The sequence below is a fragment of the Drosophila willistoni genome, assembly GCF_018902025.1.
Source record: "Drosophila willistoni isolate 14030-0811.24 chromosome 2L unlocalized genomic scaffold, UCI_dwil_1.1 Seg196, whole genome shotgun sequence".
Lineage (NCBI taxonomy): Eukaryota > Metazoa > Arthropoda > Insecta > Diptera > Drosophilidae > Drosophila > Drosophila willistoni.
The window spans coordinates 856,771-870,657 of record NW_025814048.1 but is presented as its reverse complement, the minus strand read 5'-3'; the positions used below and the strand labels follow the sequence as shown (position 1 = coordinate 870,657).

General features: G+C 39.0%; 3 protein-coding genes across 7 annotated transcripts; 2 read left to right on the top strand and 1 right to left on the bottom strand.

The window, feature by feature from the left end:
• The first annotated feature begins 81 nt into the window (after positions 1–81).
• LOC6639813 lies at positions 82–2,615 on the top strand. Its single transcript, XM_002062776.4, has 3 exons — positions 82–416; positions 761–886; positions 1,304–2,615. The coding sequence occupies exons 1-3, from the start codon at positions 371–373 to the stop codon at positions 2,305–2,307; spliced, it is 1,176 nt and encodes a 391-aa protein (XP_002062812.1). The 5' UTR covers positions 82–370; the 3' UTR covers positions 2,308–2,615.
• Positions 2,616–3,295: 680 nt separating this feature from the next.
• On the bottom strand, positions 3,296–8,170 carry LOC6639814 (heat shock factor protein). Of its 5 annotated transcripts, XM_002062777.4 has the most exons (8): positions 7,736–8,129; positions 7,086–7,362; positions 6,182–6,290; positions 4,753–6,121; positions 4,569–4,674; positions 4,446–4,499; positions 4,261–4,339; positions 3,296–4,198 (listed from the first exon to the last, which is right to left on the bottom strand). In XM_002062777.4, the coding sequence occupies exons 2-8, from the start codon at positions 7,344–7,346 to the stop codon at positions 4,044–4,046; spliced, it is 2,133 nt and encodes a 710-aa protein (XP_002062813.2). In that variant the 5' UTR covers positions 7,347–7,362; positions 7,736–8,129; the 3' UTR covers positions 3,296–4,043. The 5 variants fall into 5 exon arrangements, with proteins under 5 accessions (XP_002062813.2, XP_023037697.1, XP_023037696.1 ...); XM_023181929.2 differs by having other exon boundaries at positions 4,569–6,121; positions 7,732–8,170; XM_023181928.2 differs by having other exon boundaries at positions 4,569–6,121; positions 7,736–8,169.
• A 546-nt stretch (positions 8,171–8,716) lies between these two features.
• Positions 8,717–13,519, top strand: LOC6639815 (polycomb protein Pcl). Its single transcript, XM_002062778.4, has 5 exons — positions 8,717–8,889; positions 9,191–10,907; positions 10,992–11,164; positions 11,238–12,384; positions 12,455–13,519. The coding sequence occupies exons 2-5, from the start codon at positions 9,240–9,242 to the stop codon at positions 12,929–12,931; spliced, it is 3,465 nt and encodes a 1,154-aa protein (XP_002062814.3). The 5' UTR covers positions 8,717–8,889; positions 9,191–9,239; the 3' UTR covers positions 12,932–13,519.
• The last annotated feature ends 368 nt before the right edge of the window (positions 13,520–13,887 follow it).

Genomic DNA, 13,887 nt, shown 5'->3' with positions numbered 1-13,887 from the left:
TATTGTCATTGTCAAAAGTTGTCGCGAATGTGTATGTACTGACTACTCATCTCTGAAAATAATGCACTAAATTTGCCCGAATATCTATCGAGTTGGCAGCGCCGCTTATTGTGAGCCTGCGCCGCGTAAAACAAAACAGGCAAAAACACAAGAGACAAACCAGAAGACAACGTAGAAAGAGAAAGGCTCACACTTGTGATAAACAAATTGATTTGCTAAATTGTTAAGACGATTTGATTGAACTCTTGCCCTCTCAACTATCCGAAACAACGACATCAAACTGACGTCGCAGATTATACTGGAAGAAAATAGCGAGAAGAAAGCTAAGCAGCTGAAGAAGAAGAATTTTAGAGCTGCTTTAAAGCGAAAAATGCAACGGTACTATGCAGAACGAGAGACAACGGGGCCGGAGTTTGGTAAGTTTTCATGTGTCCAGTGTCCTGTGTCCCTTTTTTTTACAGCTACAATTCTTGGTATATCTGTGTGTGCGTGACAGGGTCCGTTTGTGTGTGCCTGTGTGTTGTGTGTGCCAGTAGGAGTGTGTGTTTATTGCGCCGCAGAATCAACCCCCAAAAAGAGTGTAGCAGAAGGACGATTGTCCTTGCCTTGTATCCGTGTCTTCTGTAGCAGCTTAAGGGTTGTTGCTTACGAAGAAACGCAAACGCACAGACACACGCACACAAATGAATCGTATATGGAATGAATGTATGTAGAGAAGAGGTAGAGCCAGATTTAACGATTTTTCCCATTTTCCTTGCAGACGATCGCCTGATAAAAATGGTACGGGCCAACCCGGCCATCTATGATGTTAGTCATCCGCATTATCGCCGTAATCCGGTGAGAGTTGACATCTGGGATCGCATTGCCACCGAACTGGGAGCCTCCTGTAAGTGTCACTATGTCTACAGCCGGTGTTTTGAATCTATCCGGAAGATTTGTTTAAATTATATTTCTGGCTTTCTATTAATCCGTAGATATTTTAAACCTAAATTATATACGATCGTTTTGAAAATTGGATATCTTTCAACTAGCTCCTGAAAGCATTGCGAATTATTCTCTTAATATTTTAGATAACGTATTCTAATTAAAGACACCGAGTACTGTAATTAATATTTACCAGTGCATCAACTTTCATAAGAAGAATTATAGGATGGGAGGGCTGAGGTGCCCATTAGTTGATAAAATTAAAAGAGATTGTAAAGAATTTACTGTTAAAAATGAAGTAGCTTTAGGGTATACGCAAGTCGTAAAGACTACTGACTTCAACTATTTAAGACTCATACATTTGTTTTTTATGTTTTAGCACGTTTCTTGCAAACAAAATGGAAAAACATACGCTACAATTATCTACAAGAGATCAAAGCCTTGGAAACGGGTCAAGTTAATCCAAATGTCCGCAAGCGACGCTTCACCGAAGATCTATCCTTTCTACAGAACACAGCCCAGACATACAATGTGAAGAAGGCCCAAGCTTACATAGCACAAAACAAGGGTATAAGCGGAAGTGGAGGAGGAGGAGGAGGCAGTGGTGGTTGTGTGGGCATTGGCGGCGATGGAAGTGATAATGATAATGATATCGATAGTCATAGCTATGTGTATCCCGATCCGGATCATTTACGGATCGATTCGGACAACTATGATGTCATTGTGCTGGACAATAGCGAGGATGGCTCACAGAGTGATAGAGAACGAGATGCTGATTGCGATATCGATGATGATAATGAATTATTGCCCGAATTACAACTACTCCATGAAGCTGCCGACGACGAACTGAAGCCGGATGTCACAATTAGAGCGACCACTAACAACAACAATCATGAACATGATGTGTCTATTAATGGCAATGGAAGTAACAGCAGCAGTAGATATCAACAAGATAGAAACTCATCGCCGGCGTCATCCCCACTGCTAACCCCCATGGTGGTCATGGGCAATGGCAGCAGTCACATGAAATTAGAGGAAGAGCAGCAGCAGCAACAACAACAACAACACAAACATCAACACCAGGATGATATCAAACCTAATGCCCTTTCAAATGGAGAAATCACAATTGAACCCATCTATAAACCAAAAGTCACAAGACGAGCGGCCACAATGTGCAGCTCAGAAATAATGTCGAGTAATGCAAGTAAACGCAAAGCTATGCCGGCTCCATTCTCCTCCATAACACCCATCAGTGATCCCATTGAGCTCTATTGCCTGTCATTGGTGGACACATTGCGTAGTATGCCCCGGTCAGAGCGGGAACGAGTGAAATTTGAATTCGCCAACATACTAAAGGATGCCAAGTATAGGGATGAGTCATAAAACCGCAAGCTCAAGCGGCATCCACTCCACTAGTCGGTCCCAAAACGATCTCCTTTAGTCTCGTACTATCTTAATACGTACAATATTTATGTTTTTTCTATTTTTTTTCAACATTTTTTTAATATACAATTTTTCTACTATTTAAGATGTGTTTGCTAGGTTGATGCTCATTAAGTTCATCTGTATTTAGTAATTTTCACCATACCCTTGCAGAGGGTAGCATTTTACAAATAATTAATTAAGCAGCCAACGAAATGGAATAAATTGTATTAAATTTAAACATAAAAGACATTTTCGAAATGCTGAAACAAAGAGGCTTTACAATTTACCAAAAAAGACATCGTATTCGTATGCAAGGGTATCTAAACTTTGGCATTCCAAAGTTTACTTTTTCGGTACATTTTACGATCATAATGATAGCAGTATGTGTGTCCATATCTATTCAGTTGTATCAACAAAAAAAAAAAAAAAATACAAAACAAAAACACATAAATAAATAATGCACGAAATTTATTTCAAAGCATCGATAGATTTCTCTAAATCGAAAAGTTAAATAAATCTTATAAAATTTAATTTTTTTTTCTTTTGGGAGGAGGGATTTAATACTTTCAATAAAAAAAATACCATGTCAGGTGCCCTAAAAATTTAATAGGGTTTCGATTTCTTATCTACATTGCCAGGAAATTCGCACACTCATGTTATTTGTTTTTACTTGTGTGCCATAAGGGCGAATGGATTGCTGTCTGTATCTCAAGCCAAATTTTATATAATTCATCTGTATTTATGTTATTAATACAGGTGTAAAAATCATGTGGTATATCCTGGATATAGAATATTGATTCGAAATTCGAATAATTATTTGCAAAGGCTATACTACATCCACAATAAATCTAAAGACAATATTATAAAGTCAAAGCCATTGTTGTTTTTAATTTCCTAACCATTGACAAAATTTTCAAAAACCATTTTCGTAACAAAAGAACAATTGTTATTTTCAATTGGCGACATCATAAATCGCCCTTAAATTTTTTATTAATATTTTGTATAAGTTTTATTTTTTATATGTAAATTTTATTAAAAAGTAGTTAAGTTTAGTAGCATTATATAGTTCGATTTTTCCCCCATTTACTGTAAACAAAATTTATTTAACATTATCTTAAGGTTAACTTTTATTGTTTATGTTGTTTTTTGTTGTTGTTTAAAAAAGTTTTAAAATTTTATCCAATATGTTGTGTTATTTTTCTGACAGTTCTATTTCTAAAAAGTCCGTAGAATTTGCAAAGAAAAAAAATCAAAACTATAATAGTAAATGGGTTAATTAATTGACTATATATTAGATATATAGGAGCATAAGGCATATTTGTTGTTTTTAGAATATTAACAACTATGTATATAAAGAAAAACAATCTCTCCCAGCAATTGGCTCTTCGCAAAGATAACCAACAACTCTTCCAAATATTGGGTCCTTCATTCACTACTGGGGCAACCGAGAGAGTGAGATCCCCTTAGCAATTTCGGTTTCAGATATACAAAATCAGTTCCTTTTTCTTGTATAAAAGATAACAGCAAAATGAAATCGCCATTCCGAGCGATTTGTTTCCCATACTACTCTCAAGGCAAGTGTCCAGTTAAAAAAAAAAAAACAAATTATGAAAACATAAATTTTGTTTGCTTTTCTCCATGTGATGATGAGCTGGGATATAACAAAAATAAACTATCCGACGACCTGCAAGCCTCTACGATTCGTGTCTTGGTGTATTCAACACAGAAGTCTGATGTGCCAACATTTGGCGACCTTCGTTCTCATTCTGCTGTTGTTTATTATCGTCGAGGATATCAGAGAGGTCATACATTCCAGGTTGATAGGTCATTAGCTCCGAGCCGCTATTAGCTGTAAAATAAAATGACTTTAGTTTACAATTATTTCGTGGAAATTTATAAGTAATGACTTACCTTTCTTATCCCCGGCTGATAGATTGTCATTGGGAAAGGATAAACCGTAATTATCCAGCAGATCAGAATCAGCAAAGAGCTAAAAAGAGTATAGAGAGTAGATAACCATTTAGTTCATTATGTCAAAAAGCTTGCAAAAATTGTGAACAATTTTTAATATGATCTAGTTATCTGTAAACACGGACCTTCAATAGCAGCTCATCTTCGGTTAGCTGCATTAGAGGCGTCCTTCGTGTTGACTAATTTTTGGTTGGATAAGTTTGATCTAGATTTTCCATATATTCAAGTTTTTAAATTCAAATACTTACACCCAATAGCATATTTTGATCAATTGAGACATTATCGCTGCGAAGCAAATCTTTTAAGGTATCGAGATCATCTTGCATATTATCCAAATGTCCATGAACGTCATCACTGTGAGAGGCAGAATGTTGTGAAGAATTATGAGGATGAGTGTTATGGGAAAAGTTTGGAATAATTTGCTCTACTAACACTGAGTTCATTCGCAAGAGTTGTTGGGCGTTGCCGTTGCCTTGACCTGCGGCTGTTCCCTCGTGATTATTGTCATTGTCACCAGTATATTTGGCTACCGTCATAAGATCAGCTTCCTCATCCTCCTGTTGTTGTTGTTGCTGTTCATTGGCTGCAGCTGCTGCGGCCTTAGAAGTGGAGGCCAAACTGGCATCCAGTAGAGATTGATTATTGGCAAACTTGCCATTATTCACCGTACTTTGACCAAATTGTGCGGCATCTTCCATAACGGGCGGGGATCCAACCAGCAATGAGGCAGAGGAATCATCCTCAAATATATTTGTGGGCATGTCATTGCTTAGAAAATTCACATTGTAGAGATCCGAATTGTTATGGGAAACGACTGGGGCGCTAGCTTCGCTTTGTTCCGTTTTGACCAGCAGTGGCTGGTGTATTATCTTTGCCGGCGAGGGTGATGGTGATGAGGAGTTCCCTTCCTCGAGCAGCTGCTCCCGATGACGCTGCTTATTCTTCTCCTTTAATTGCAAACGCTTACGCTCCTCCTCTTGCTGTCTAACCATAGGCGTGGTAAGAACATTTTGCTCTTCGGCCAATAATGGACTATTGGGTAACTCCTGAATGTGTGTGGAGTCCGGGGCCTCAGTCACTGTATACATGGCATTCGAAGGCGGTCCACCACGTTGGTTAATCAAATTTCCTCCAGCCATTTGGAGGAACTCATCGCCACCGCTTTGATTGGAGTAATCATAGTTATGTGAGCTCATGCTTAAGTTTGAGCGTGGTCGTTCCATTGCCTGTGGCGATGCACTATCCTGCGGGTAAGGGGAAGGCGTAGCTTGCGGATTCATTACCTCTTCAAGTAATTCCTCGCTTAGCTCATGGATCACCGGTCCTTCACCGCTGTCGCTCTCCGTTTCGCTTGTGGTTCGTCCACGTACATTTTCCGGCGTATCGTTAATCATTAATTGCATGTGACGTTTCACTCCGGACATATTTCTCGATGGCTGGACTATCGATATAAGGAATTGTATCAACTTATTCACTATCTGCTGCTGCTTGGCATGCTTCTGTCTTAGGCTGGCTATCTCACGCCATAGAGCCTCGTTTTCCTGCTTCATCACCGAGAAGCCGGAATCTATGGTATCCTGACGTCCACGTATGTTCTTTACATCGTTTAAAACCTTTGAGACAGTCTCCTGCTTCAGTACACTCTTCTCATCCACTGTTGATTTCGTATTCGATATCTTTCGTTTAATATGATCCAACAGATAGGGAAAATTACGCTTGAAACACGGATGGGAAAACTCAATCTCATCGCGATCAAAACGCAAACCACCATTCTCTATGGATGTAATCTTGTGGAAACCATCTAAAGAACACAAATATAAAATTAATATGAGAAGACATTTCCGTGCTAGATTTTACTTACACATATTTAGTTGTCGTATAAAACTGGCCATATTGTTGTGCTTGTAGTTCAGGGGCAACAAATCCCGAGCAAATTGAGCCTGATTTTGTATAATAAAACTGGAACCATCCTGTGAAAAAGTACAAAAACGGAAATCATGCTGATAAATGGAAAAAGCCACAAAAATATACAAAAAATTGTGTGGTTGAGTGTGCATAAGTAGAGATAAGAGTGAGGGAAACCAAAGCAAAGGCTTTGACCATTTGTTTGGTCATAAATTATCTAACCAAACACAAAGTTTAAATACATGATATGAGATGATTGTTAAAACAAACATTAAAATTTAAATATTGTGATTGATCTAATGATCTTATATGTAACGTCAAAAGTATTTCAGAATAGGATGGAATTATATTGTTTACCCTTAAAGCAAATTGTTTTAAAGGCCCTTTTAGGGATGTCCCATATGTGTAAACCTTTTTTATTGAAAATTTTTGGATGTTTTATATCTTTGGTGCCTTGTCAACCCGATCCCCCTCCTTCATCCCTCTAGTAAACTGCCTTCATCATGCGTTTGAAATGATTAATAGTGATAATAAAATTTGATCAAGAAAAAAATTATCAAGAGTGTTTGACAGACAGAACTCCGTCTGGAGGAAATGGAAAAATTTTCCAAAGGGCAAGCATGCATTGTGTACACGTACGCCCAGCTCCGTGTAAAGAGGCAGCTGACGGACACGCATTGTGCGTATATGCAAATGGTAAACAACAACAACTCGCATACGTGCTGCCTTGCATGGCAACACCAACAACAATCAAAAAGGGGAGGGGGCGGTGTGAGAGGGAGAGCGACAGACAGACAGAGAGAGTGCTGCACCAGATGATGTAGAGAGAAAGTGTATATCGAACAAAAAAGTGGTCTTACCTTATTCCAACATATTAAATTGTCTGTCTCAGCGTCATCCACAAGTCGCCAGAGTTTGGCCAGAAAGGCTGGAACACCTCCGCCGCCTCCAGAGGCTGGAGATCCATTTCCACCATTACCCAATTCTGTATGCATATTGCTGCGACGTTTCATACGCTGCTGGTGTTGGTGTTGCTGTTCCAGCTCTTCTTCGTCCTCCTCCTCACTTGAATCGTGCCTGAATTGCACCGCTTTGGCAGTTGAACGCGACGGCCGGGACATGTAATCAATAAATAAGCTGAAAGCGAAAATCAAAATATAATGTTTAATCAATGAAATTTGTATTTTTTGTTGGTCCACAGTCCAATTACAGTTACAGATCCATATAAATACATATAGAAAAGCATGCATGTGTGTGTGTGTGTGTGTGTGTTTATGTGTGGGTTTGTGTGTAAGTGTGTTAGTGAGGGTGAGCCTCTGAGAGAGCAACGAGAAGGCAGAGAGAGACTTTTATGTGTTGTGTTTCTTATTTTGTGCTGTGAAAGTTAGTGCTTAGTATTAGTTTTTAATGATCATAAGTGCGTCACTCTATGAACTATTAACTTGCACAAATTGAACTAATGCGTGTGGTTCTTCTTCTTCCATTCCATTTGAGATTACCTCTTACCTACCTTAACACACACTTGAAGCTGCTGCGGAGAACAGATTTAAAGACTGTTAGCTTTTCACTTTCGTTTCGTTTAACGCGTTATACACTCGTTATACTTTTGTTTTGTTTGTTCAAAGTTCTTTTCACTTGTTTAAAACACAATAATAAATATTTTTACTCGCAAATAACTTTTATATTTCACTCCGTCTCTTTTCACAACGTCAATCGCTATAGATGGACTGTTTGGCAAAACCGAAAGAAGTCAACCCTGCGTCTATTTATATCGTTTCCAGTGTCTGTCTCTAGATCTATCGGACCTTCTGGCACATTCTGGCGCGCATATAAATTCCGATCTCCATTTGACTTCTTGATGGTAGTAAGCAGGTTTTAATTTGAATGTGAATTATACAACAATGTTGCAATGTTGTATAATTAATAAATCACGTCGCCTGTCAATCTATCTACAAAACCATAGCCAGAACTGTCCGAGGATTGTATATATGTACATATGTATGTACATATCTTCTTTTTGTTGTCACATGCACAAAGAAAATCTCTTTACGTAGTATTTATATGATTTGCATAAATAGGCTATATTTCGTCGAAAGATTGCCATCATATTTATTTGATTGAACACCAGAAACTAAAGCACAACTTAATCAGCAAATTCATTTTAACTAATTTTACGTCAGTAAAGGCGTAAAGCAGTGGCAGAGTTGTCTCCGAATCGTTATCGGTTCTTTCAAAATGTAAACTATCGGAAAATTTGTATGATATGCGTCCCGTTATACCAATAAAATCTGGGATTCATCATTTAAGCAATTACATTTGAAGTTTAGCTATGTCTCAGGCACCTACAAATAATCCACAAACCGCTTTCAACATTATTATAGATGGAAATATTGTTGCTCAGTGTGGCTATTTCTCAGTGAGAATAGGCTATTAGAGAGGCTGCATTTCAATATCATCGATACGAGGTCACTACACACAAAAATATATCGATACTTTTTGCATACGGAGGAAAAAGATGAAAAATGGCCGACTTCTTTAATTGCCGTATTTAAAGGATTTTTGTTTGATTTAATAATGAAATTGCTATAAAACTCTAGATAATATGTTTACGGATACCTTTAAAGACAAGACTAAATGATTAAATATGTGGGAACACATTAAAATGTAAGTGAAATTCATATTTGAAAACTGTCCCCGTTGTGGAGGAAAAGAAAGACTGCGCATACAAAAGAATTGCATATGTATAAGTGAGGAGCACAACAACAAAAATTTAATTGAAAAAGGCGCCAAGCAAATGAGAAAAAAAGACAACAAAAATGCCGGCCAAATAATTTATGATTATTTGTATATTTATTTTTATTTGCGATCCTATCCTAAATGGACATTAAGCAAGTATTGTCGAAAATTTATGATTATTGAACAAAAAGTTTCCATTACACTTTTGTTTTGATTTTCTCTCCCACAGAAAAGACTGCGTACAAACTGAACTCTCGAGCATACATCTCTAATCCAATATGATGAACAATCAGTTTCACACATCGCCAAACAATCCACTCCATTTGCCTGGAACGGGCAATGGAAGTATTGGGATCGGCGTTGGAGGAACCCCATCTCCTTATGGCTATATGACGAGTCCTGTTCAACAACAGCCGTCGGCAACGCCGGGTCAATGGCTGACCTATCAAATACTGCCTCCGAGTAACCAGCAGATTATGGGTCAACAGAGTTTGCCCAAACGCTGGCATCCGACTACAACCCATCCAAACACCATTCAGATTACAACGACAGCAACTAATCCAACTCTCCAAAACTTGTCCACGCTCGGAAAACAACCTCAAGAGGCGGCTGTGGTCACATCATCATCTAATCCGCATCCTATGGCCTATAAGACCAACAATATACGGATCATTTCAACGTCCCCTAATATATACAATTTAAATAAAACGATGACAGATGCAACCCAACAACAACAACAGCAGCAGCACGCTTTGTATGCTCCTGTCCAGTCGTATTACTTGCCGAGTGCTGGAAATCCTAGCCAATTAAATCGTTTGGTGGCCAACAATACATTGGCCAAGCAACAACAACAACTGTCCACACAGTCGTCGGTGCCACCGCTTGTGCCAGTAAGCAATTCAACATCAGCTTCTTCGTCTGTTGTACCCTCTACTGTGGTTCTAGATAGAATTAACATTTGCATAAATAATCACTATGCCGACTCCGCTCCATCGCAGCTGCTAGGACAACAGCAGCAGCCTTCACCCATTATACCAGCTATACAGCATAAGCCACAGATGCCGCAAATGTCGTTGCCGTTGCCCTTAATTGATAGCAGTTGCAGTTCCGTCTCCAGCAGCAGCTATGAAGACGGTGCAGGAGGAGGTGGAAGTGGTGTTCCAACCATAGAGGAATGTGTTTCAACAGCCTCAAATGTTAGCAGCGCTATAATTGTGATTGATGAACCGGATTCTACAACAGCAACCCCGCATACGCCACCAACAACACCAGAAACCATTGTTGGCTCTCCCCTGAAGTCCAACATGTCTTCATCCGCCTCATCTTCAGCATCCCCATCCCCGCCTCCTGCAACGTCCAAGCCAAGCTTCAAGTCAAATGACGCCCCATGCCTACCTCTTACGCCTCCATCGCCACCATCTCCAGCTGTCGCTACAGCCCCACAACCGATTGTTATTAGCAATTATTCTTTGCAAGAAGATGTTTTCATTAAATGCCAAGATGGCAGATTCTATCTGGGCACAATCATTGAAGAAAGCCGTGAACAATTTCTAATACGATTCGATGATCAATCAGAGCAATGGTGTGGCCCAGAGAAGATGCGTAAACTGGGTGGTGGGAGCTCCAATACCAACTCGTCGAATCTGCTTGGTGATGGTGCTCACAATTCATCAAATTCAACAACGTCTACAGTTTCGGCCAATAATTCCTCTACGAGCACATGCACTTCAATGTGTGTGGCCTGTAAGCGTTCTGATGTTCAGGATGTTGTGGAAATATGTGAACGTTGTGGACGTGGCTATCATCGTGGCTGCACCACCGAAATCATCATTGGCAGCGACATTTGGTGTTGCAAACGGTGCGCCAAGCCCATGAAAATGCATCCGCCTTTAAAGCAACTTTTGATTGGCAAACCTCAAGGTATTTGTCGTCAATTACCATACCATGTAAGTGAAGAATCTAAAATAGATAAACCTACCATACCAAATTCTTCTGAATCGTAACGGTTAAAATAATATTGATCCTTAAAGGTGGACAAACTCAGTTGGGACGAGAAGCATCGTGTGAATGAAGAGCAAATCTATTGTTATTGTGGAAAGCCTGGAAAATTTGATCATAATATGTTGCAATGTTGCAAATGTCGTAATTGGTTTCATACTCAATGCATGCAGAATTTCAAAAAAAAACTGCTGCGCGGTGATATGTAAGTGAAATGAGATTGAAAATGCAAATCACAAATTAAATTTAAACATCCTCTCTCTTCCATGTGGCGGCAGGTTCTTTGTATTCTGCTGCACAGTGTGCAACGAAGGTGTGGAATTTGTGCGACGTTTACAAATCGACTGGGTTGATGTTCTTCATATTGCTCTCTATAATCTACGCAAGCATCAGCATCAAAAATATCATCATTTGCTTAAGGATATTTGGCCATTTGTATTGGAGCAACGTCACAATTTGCCCATATGCAAGGAATGGCGTTTGCTCCCAGAGACTACACTAATGGAGAGATTAAAGCAAACATTGAAAGATTATTCCGATCGATTTGTATGCGGTCGTGAGGTGAAACGTGCCCCAGCCTATTATGCTCTACGCCACAGTGGTCCGCCGTTAATCCCAAAAGTATTTCTTCAAGAAAACGAAGAGCTAAACGATGAGTTGTTGATAACTAAATATAATTTGCTACTGTTGTCTGATGAGGATAAGGATAGTGCACCCACAGATGTGTATGAATTTCACACAGACGAAGATGATGACCAGCAGCAGCAGCATCAGCTGCCGGATGATGATGAGACTGGTGTTGAGGTGTCAACTAGTGAGGAGGATGAGATTCCTATTAAACAGATAATCGAGAAGGTTAAGAAACAGGCGGAACTAAGAGAACTGAAACCGCCCCAACCACCGCCAGCGGATGATAATGCCCATGATGCTTCCGCTGGCATCATCAATACCAACACCATCACTTCCATGCCTGCTCAGCTCCAAATGATGGAGATGGCCAACAGTAGTCGCAAACGTAAGGCTTTCCGGCTCTCGAAACGTTATGATACTAGCAACAGCAACCGAAATCACTGTGATCTTTCATCCGATGAGAATTCAAGCAGCAGTCGTGGTACCAGCTCCCTAGATCTTATCATACCGCCACCAGTCAACTTCCTGGGTCGCAATAATCCTTTTCTAATGGCCACGCCGAAGAAATCGCAGCAAATTAATAAATTGGGACCTGGAAATTTGGGAGTGGGCGTTACTGGTATCATCAATAGCTTGTTCAAGTTGAAGAGCGGAAGCGGTGCTGGGTGTTTAGCCAAGGAACAGCCGCGCATGGTGAGAACCATTAAGCGTAAACTGTGTGCCAAAGATATAACCATTGGACCAAATCAAGAGGTTCGCCGACGCCGAACTCGTCGCCTGATCACAGATATGGAAGTAAGTGGAAAAAGAATAAAATCATTTCCAGTCAATTACTCAACCACCCAATATCGTTTTATCGTTATAGGTCATCAATACCACCACCATAAATCCTATACCTAGCCACTATTTTCCCATCTATGCCAAAGATTCGCAACCACCAGCAGCAGCGCATCCACCTCCTTCTCCTCCTCCACCACCACCGCCGTCACTGTCAGCGTCGACGGGCAAAATATTGCCGCCATCCCACGGTCGTCTATTGCGTCAACGTCCTCAGAAATCAGCACGACATGCACTTAATCAGAATCGCCGAATTTCTACTGCCACCGCAACTAGCAGCAGTAATGTCTCCTCGACGTCATCCTCCTCTTCATCATCATCATCATCTTCGTCCGCCTCTTCCAATGGATCATCATCCATGCTGGATCTAAAGCAATCGGTCAATAAGTATTTCGGCGGAGCCATCAATCGTATCGATGCTGGTGAATCGTTTGCAATTCGAGCCAAACGTCGGATGGGAAACGGTCAAGTGCAGTATTTAGTGGAGTGGACAAATGGCAACTGAAAAACAAATGATGCAACATTATACTTATTAATTATTATTATCTTTTACGTTATTCCATTAAACTTTTTTTTATTTCATTAATTTGCCCAGGGTTGGCAAAGATCATAGTTAAAAGCATGGCCGAAATAATTTGAATTCTATTTTCTGTTCTTTATTGTTTTGTTATTTAAGTAAAAAAAAAAAGTTGATGAATTATTTACCTATCTAAACCACTGCCAAAATAAGATGAAAATTATGGTTCGGTACTAAAGTAAGCAAACATAAACAAATAATGCAACTAAATACAGGTTTTTATTGTGCAATGGCAGTTTAAAAGTGGTCGATAAAAAGGCCACAAATTGGCATATTTAAAGTATTACAAAAATGAAATGAAAAGAGCATATGAGCTAAATAAAGAAAAGCGTATTAATTTCTATCTGTTCTGTAGAATCTAGAGTTACTTCTATTAATATATTTTCGAAAAATATATATATTTACGATAATCCCCCATGTGTTAATTGCATACAAAAATTTCTCTAACGTATACCATACACCATACAAAAAAAAAAACTTAATATATAATGCTATCAATAAATAATTTAGTTGTAATTTAATTGTATAATTTTTCTAATTTTAAGTAATGAAATCAAAATCGAGTTGAATCACAAAAAAACAACACATCAATCTCATTGCGCGCAAACCAATAAGTATAAAAAATTTGGTACGTCAAATAATGTTTTCTGTGTGTATAAAAAATATACATAAATTTATCGAAATAAATGTTTTTTCCAAATGGCATCAAAGATGGCTTTGCATTTGATTTGACAGTTCTGAATTATATATAACTCTCAGACATTCAGAGGTCTAGTTTCAATAGGTACCCGAACGCCGAATAGGGCACATCTAAAAAAAATATACAAAAAAAGGTTTAATGCCGTAAAAAGTACCAAAAAAAAAACAAAAACAAAAAAAATTAT